Source organism: Gymnoscopelus microlampas, assembly GCF_963454915.1.
Source record: "Gymnoscopelus microlampas genome assembly, chromosome: 6".
NCBI classification, from domain to species: Eukaryota; Metazoa; Chordata; class Actinopteri; order Myctophiformes; family Myctophidae; genus Gymnoscopelus; species Gymnoscopelus microlampas.
Window position 1 is genome coordinate 49,126,069 of NC_139943.1, and position 7,968 is coordinate 49,134,036.

Consider the following 7,968-nt stretch of genomic DNA (forward strand, 5'->3'; position numbering starts at 1 on the left):
AAAAGAGCACGCATATGTTTATCTAGAGAGAGCACTGTGGACCAAGCGGACCCCTTACAGGTCTGTAAACCCATGGCTTATACTGTAGGCCCTAATGCAAACAAAACTGGGGGTCCTTGAATTGAAACGGGTCACTCAAGTAGTGGTTCTCAAACTTTTTTGATTCCAAGGACCTCCATAACTCTGAGTGCACGAATGGAACCAAACACACACACACACACACACACACACACACACACACGCTATGCATTAAGGCCATGGCCGTGTTTTATTTTAACAAACACCTATCACTCACATCACATTTAATTAATCTCAATCCGTGCAAGTGACAAAAGTCAGGCGTAATTCCATTCAAGCATCTTCATGCCAAGTAAAAAGACTAGAAAAGACCGGAGAGACTAGGACTGGGCCCTTGAAATCAATTTCACCATTATTTAAAGCTTTTGCCTTGATTACGGGTAATGAACGAAATATAGAAAATAGCTCACAAGATTGGCTATTTTCATTAATATGGTGATTACTGTATCCGTCTGTCCCTTTTACGCCCATATGTGGAGTTTCGTGTCAGGCACGGCCAAAATCAAAGAGTCTAGGCTAGTCTATGTTGTCATATTGATTACATCAGCGTACTTCATATATATGGGATGTGCCCATATATGGGCATAGCGGTGGGATCGGCAGTTTTGGACAACCGGATCTCCGAATATGCCTACATATGGGCATAGCGGTCGGATCGACAGTTCTGGACAAAACCGCCTATCCCGACCAACTCCCGGCCCTTGGGTCACCTACGGCACGCCCGCCGAGTTTGACAAACGGCAAACGGTCCTCAAGACAAGACTACGTGAACTACAGATCTAACAGACGACGCATACAGAGATTTCACGCATTTATTGTAAAGTCAGACGATGACGCCTCTGGGAGGACATCCTGGACAGACACTGATCGGGGGCAGTGTTGCCAGATTCTGTGAGAGAAACAAGCAACCAGGTCTAGGAAAACCAGCCCAAAAGAAGCGACTATGGGCCACATTAGCACTTTAACATGTACATCAGCTATTGAAAATAGACGATCTACAAGCTCCCAACGCGTCGCGATGCGACGCGTTGTGAGCTTGCAGATCGGCTATTTTCAAATAAAATCTTGCAGGGGAACTTATAACCAGCAGATCTGGCAACCCCGGGCAGGACCCTGGGGAGACACTGTGGAGAGGGACATCACACTGGAGTGCTATGCACATGCATCCCAAAAAAAAGGGCCTTGTTCATGCTTCCCTGCCCTCTAAAGAACCGCTGTGCAGAATTGAAGAAGTCAAGTTGAGCAGACGCATGGGGGCTTTTTTCTCCTTCTCTCTCACTAACTACACAGACTTTGGATGATAAAAGGGGTCTGGACTATTGCCTGGATTCAGCCTGAACCCGGGTCAGGAGGCCAATAAAAACTGGCGAGTTTCCTTTGTGCCCCGGCAGGAAAAGGCACAACACTGCCAGCAGTGTGCAAAGACTAAAAAGGGGAAACCGAGCAGAAAACCAATATATTAGGAGGCACTGAGAGTAAGGTGGACAGAAGAAGGCAACTTCATCAAATTAGTTCCCACTGCGATTATATTATCTCAGATGGCTCAGATTAGCAACTCACAGACACAGAAGGACGGAAGGACACTCGCGGACGGACAGGAGCGGAAACATCAGTCTCCGGCCTTCGGGCTGCCCCACCTAGCAGAAACCATGAACAACAACACCACAGCCATCTAGGATATTCACATAATGAGTACTATTCCTAGGTTAATAAGTGTAAAAGTTATGTTTTTTGGTTAAAACAAAACGTTTTTTTTTGTTGTTGTCAAAAAGTTAGAGCTCTGTATTCTGATACTAATCAGTGCTATAAAGATGGGGAGTCAGCCCCGTAATGAACAAACACGATAGCAGAGATTACTGTGGGAATATAGAACTATTCAACAATTATTTTGGCCAAAAAAAGTGATGGTGTTCAAGTCCAAGTCAAATTCAATAAGTGAAAATTGCCAATCTACAAGCTCACGTATCACAAAACTATGCTTTTCTAAATGTGTAGATCGGCTATTTTCGTCAATTGACCCCAAAAATACACAAACACACAAACAATTCTACAGTAGCTGCTACAGCCGGGGGGGGGGCCTGGAGGGGCCATGTCTGTTTGGAGGTAGTCCAAAGTTGTTACATGGCACAAAATATTTTAAGATGGGGGTTGGCGGCCAAATTGCATATCAATTTGGGACCCCCAACATTAATGACATGACAATGACGTGAGTTTGTGAAGCACACAGCATCAGACCACAGGGTTATGGAAGAAGTTGTGTACATGCAGGGCTGCAGCTTGGCCCACTATCGCCTCCAGCTGGTGTGTTGAAGCGTTGCACAGCTGGTGGACGCTGGAGAAGTGCCGGAGTAGGGCAATGGCTTTGACCTTCCCGACCCCGGGGATGTGTTGCACCAAGGCCAGCACCGTAGGGTCGAACAGTCCAGACACACTCTTCCTCCGAAAGGGGTTCTCTTTACCCTCTCCATGCACCTGTGGATATTATCACGACAATGTAACCCGGATATTTGAACGCTAAATACAATGTTAAAATCTGTGGTGTAAAGCAACTAAGTACATTTACTCAAGTACTGTGCTTAAGTATAATTTTGAGGTATTTTTACTTTACTGGAGTATTTCCAATTGTCTATACTTGTACTTCTACTCCACTACATCTCAGAGGCAAATATTGTACTTTTAACTCCACTACAATTATTTGAAAACTTTAGTTATTAGTTACTTTGCAGATATAAATTATAACATTATAAAACATACATTAACCACTTTAGCCCTATTTTATACCAATGCTATTTGAAATCGCGACGCGTTGTGAGCTTGTAGATCGGCTATTTTCAAACATTTTAGTACTTTTACTTTTGGTACTTTAACTCATTGAGTGCCATTAACGTGTTTCACGTGTTTTTACCGCTATAGCGCAACATACCAATGACGTGTTTGACGTGTTTTTGAAAAAATAGTAAAAATAAATAAAAATAATATGATTTCTTTTTTTTTTCTAAGTTGGAACTGAAAAACGGGAGGGATTGTACCGCTAGTGACGTCACTTTCGGGGCCAAATCAGTTTGGCCTGTTTTGAGACCAATTTACATAAAACCCCAGATATGCTGTGAAAGCCTGAGTGCTCAAACTGGGGTATTTTTGGGGATAGAAGAGAGGTAGGGGAGACCAAAAACACACAAAAAAGAAGCAAAAGTTTAAATTCATGGTGTAGTCCATTTAAAACCACATTAATTTCACAGGCCAGAAGAAATGGATCCTTGCTTAACAACACAGGAATGTTCTGTAAAATAAATTGTGAGCATTGTGAGCTTGTAGATCTGCTATTTTCAAAAGCTTTTATAAAATGTATACATTTGAAAACTTGTGAAATGGTACATTTTGCATAATGAGCACTTTCTACCTTTGGTACTTTAAGTACATTTTGATACCAATTTTTAATTCCAGACTTTAACTTGTAACAGAGTATATCTACATTGCAGTATTGATACTTTTACTCAAGCAAAAAATGTGAATACTTTTTCCACCACTGAACGAGACAACAAGTTATCTAATCTTTTTGTTTTCAGTCCAGTGTTTTTTTTTTTTTACCATTTGGGTGATGAGCTGAGAGGCCTCTGACTGGGTGGCGACAGGCAGCAGGGTCATGCCAAGGTCAAACACCACAAACTTCTGCAGGGCCGAGAAGTACTGATCACTGAGCCTGGTCCTCTCCACCAGCACTACCTGCTGGAAGCTGCCGTTTGCCTGCGCAAAGAACAGTGGGGGATCAATGAAGGGGATTCCAGGGGGTCCACCAGCAAAACCGGTTAATATAGCATAAAAATCGGTTTGAGCACTTTAACATCAACACGTGATGTGAGCTTGTAGATCTGATGTTTTCTAAAAAGTTTGAAAAACTCGTGAAAAACTGGGAACATTTTGGAATCATTTTGAAAATTGTTAACACTAATTTTCTATTATTATTTATCCCTATTACAAAATCTTTTCAGGCGGCCATTTAACATTCAATTAAATACATTAATGAACAATTAATCATCATCTAAAATGTCATGATCGGGACAACACAATAGTTGTACGTTGGAAAACTAAATGTACAGCGATTATTGGATTATCATGCTTTACACAGATTCATCAACTCACATTTCTAATCTATAGCCACAAATTTTGATATTCCAATATAAAATAAACATTAAACAAATTGCATTCCAATATTTCATCATATTTATTACTATAAAATAAACATTCTCTGAAAATGCACGTGCATTAATTGCACAAATGCATATATTGGATTTAATATTGAACGAGCGAATGCTTTTGATATTTTCAAGTGGGTCCTGATCCAGAAAAAGGTGGGGAAACGCTGGTCTATACTCACATTTCTACAGCGAACAAGCTTTCTTCTGTAGTCGTTCCCCGCCACCATGTCAGCTTCAGACACATACAGGATACACACTTTATTAGGCAGGTGGAAATCCACCACGCCCAGCTCATTCTCAAAGAGCATTTTCACCCCACCTGCAACGAAATCAATCCAAGATGTAGGCTTTGATTTAACCCATTAAGACTGGGATCGCATCTGTGTCATTTTAATATTTCTTTGGCTATTTTAGAAAAAACGTGGATTTTTTTTGCAAATCTTAATCTTTGGGGAAAAAAAAAATATATATATATATATATATATATATATATATATATATATCAAACATTTTTTACTTCGATTTGTGCTTCTGGGGGTCCCTGGAATAACATATTTTGAGATGGGGGTCCGCGGCCAAATACATATTCTTTTAGGGGTCCTTGACATGGAAAAGTTGGAGCGCCACTGACATAGCAACATAATGTTAGGATTTAGAAAACGATTTTTAGATTATGTATTTGGCCTGCGAACCCCCCATCTAAAAATGTGTTGTTCCAGGGACCCCCATGAAGCAAAGATTTGACTTACAAATGTTCGCTTTAAAAAAAACATATCTATTTAAAGATTTGCACACATTTTCACGATTTTTCAAAAAATAGCAGATCAAAAATGCCAAAGAAATCTGAAAATGTTCCCAGTCTTACTGGGATAAAGTTAGTGAAAGCGATATTACACAAAAAAAAAACAGAACCTCTGTATTCTGATAATTGCTATATATAGAGTGTTACAGTAACGGGTGTCTCTCCAGCTCTAAACAGAAAATACATTTTCAGGTGGGTTACAAATTCCATCCAATGAGGATACAGGACCCCAAAAAAGGTCATTTATCAGCTTGTGTTCTAGTTGTCAGCTGGTTTCTTTGTGTCATCCCTTCCAATTACACTTCATCTTCTTTCCTGTTGCCTGTTCTCTGTCCTGATTGGATTAAATTGGTATCCCAACCTGAACAATGCATTTCATGTTTACTAAAGAGCTGATTACTATCATAATTCAGAATAATAGCGCTTAACTGTAAGTGATACTTATTTTAACACAATATCAACGCACAATTAACAAGAGGACGTGAGGAAAATTATGATACTAATTCAAAATAGCAACTTGACACATTTTCACTCTGCATGGCTTCTCGCCCAAAATCAATAGATTTATTGTATCAATCATATAAATCCATCTCTGACAGTCTCTGTTCCAAGAGGTTGACCTAGAATGACTGTGATCTACATTTATGTATGTATGTATGTATGTATGTATGTATGTAAGTAAGATCACAGTCATTCTAGGGCTATATATGTCCAATTAGGTAGCCTTGATTCAACATGCAGTAGTGCATGGTCAGTACATTTACTCAAGAACTGTACTTAAGTACAGTACCATTTTGATGTATTTTTTACTTTGCTGGAGTATTTCCAATTTTCAGTACTTTTACTTCTACTCCACTATCTCAGAGGCAAAAACTTTTACTCCACTACAATTATTTGAAAACTTAATTGCTAGTTTAAGTTACTTTATAGATATATGGATTATTAAGACATACATTAACCACTTCAGCCCTATTTAAACTTTGGCTATAAAACAACATTTTATACATTTTGAACTTGTGAAATGGGACATTCTGCATAATGAGTACTTTTACTTTTGGCAAGTACATTGATGCCAATACTTTTGTACTTTTACTTGAGTACATTTTGAATTCCGGACTTACAATGCAGTATATTGGTAGGCCTATGCAGTATATTGGTACTTTTACTTAAGTAAAACGTTTTGAGTACTTTTACCACCACGGCAACTACAAAAAGATGTACCTTTCAAACTGCTAACAAGTGCCGAGCCTCTCCACTTCTCATTGGCGATAACATGTCCATAAGGAGGAGCTGCATTCAACAACACGACCCCTTTACTCTCCATATATACGGGGTTATATTATATTAGGTTGTAAAGTGGTTATATTTGGGCTTTAAATGACAGAAGACCTGCTGTTGTTGTTTTGGTTGCTCGACTTGCTTGAACTTCCCCCGAAAGCAGTGTTGCCAGGTTTAGAGTGAGACATAAGCAACCATCAGGTCTCTGAAAACAAACCCAAAAGAAGCGACCACATGAGAACTTTAAACTTTCTATGCTTTTAACATATGCATTGGCCATTTGAAAATGGCCGATCTACAAGCTCACAACGCGCCGCAATGTGACGCGTTGTGAGCTTGTAGATTGGCTATTTTCAACAACAACAACAACAAATCTTGTTAACAATTTGACATTTTAACAACACAAATCTCGTATGGGGGGGTCCCTTGCATAAAATGTTTTCAGATGTGGGGGGTCTGGGTCTGCACAGACAGATACACATATTAATATGGGGTCCTTGACTTGAAAATGTTTGAAAACCACTGGTTTAACAACATAAGGTCAGGAAACAAGACCAAATAAGCTGCTACACTTTAAAAACAAGCCCACTACCTCTGTATTGACAAGCAACTTTACAGAAAAAGAAGCCCAAAGTCGCTTATAATAAAAGGCCATGGCAACCCTGCCCGAAAGTTCCGAACGTTGAGGTCATGAGTCAGTTAACATATTGAAAGCATACCGCCCTCTGGTGGAGTGGAGGGATCATCTCACAAATTCGGTTCTTAAGTCTGACGTAATTTTGTAGTCCGACGTCCCGTCCGGGTCCAAAAGGCACCAGCGCCGTCCACTCTTCATTGTAAACAACATGTTGGAACCCGTAAATCTTTTTACAATAACCTCCTTTTTCAGAAATGAAACATTGAGGGTTAATAAGGGTCTTAATGCTAATATCATAGAAGTACTAAGTATTTATTTATTATTATGATTTAACATTATTATTATTAACATTAAAACACTTGGACCCGGAAGTTATTCTAGCGGGGCGCAACGTCACGTCTGAACAATCGATTCAGACAAACACACGCACACACGCACGCACGCACGCACGCACGCACGCACACACACACACACACACACACACACACACACACACACACACACACACACACACACACACACACACACACACACACACTATATTGTAGATCAGTTATTTTCAAAAGATTTTTATACATTTTAGACATTTGAAAACATTCTGCATAATGAGTACTTTCTACTTTTGGTACTTTTACTCAAGTACATTTGTTATTCCGGACTTTTACTTGTGAGTACTTTTTTCCATCATTGCACACAGGATGGAAATATATTGTTTTAGTTCAATAATTAATATGTTCTCCTCTAAACGTATATGTGTCACATAATGACCAGAAATAGTCTTTTCTTATTCGAAATCAAAAAAGAACAATTGCATTTCAAAAATAAACACACGTACGTTTGTTACGTTACGCGATGACGTTATCATCACGAGTTCGCTCGTGTTTGAAATTGTTTACCGACAGCTGACCAATCAGCGACGCGCGAGAGGCGGGCTCATGCGGGATCACGGGATGCTGCAGGTATAAAATCGTTAAGCA

At 39.6% G+C, this 7,968-nt stretch overlaps 1 protein-coding gene across 1 annotated transcript; it reads right to left on the minus strand.

Annotated features, from left to right (window-relative positions):
- Nucleotides 1–15: 15 nt before the first annotated feature.
- On the minus strand, nt 16–6,477 carry faap24 (FA core complex associated protein 24). Its single transcript, XM_084061077.1, has 5 exons — nt 6,298–6,477; nt 4,454–4,593; nt 3,667–3,822; nt 928–2,550; nt 16–709 (listed from the first exon to the last, which is right to left on the minus strand). The coding sequence occupies exons 1-4, from the start codon at nt 6,398–6,400 to the stop codon at nt 2,308–2,310; spliced, it is 642 nt and encodes a 213-aa protein (XP_083917203.1). The 5' UTR covers nt 6,401–6,477; the 3' UTR covers nt 16–709; nt 928–2,307.
- Nucleotides 6,478–7,968: the final 1,491 nt, after the last annotated feature.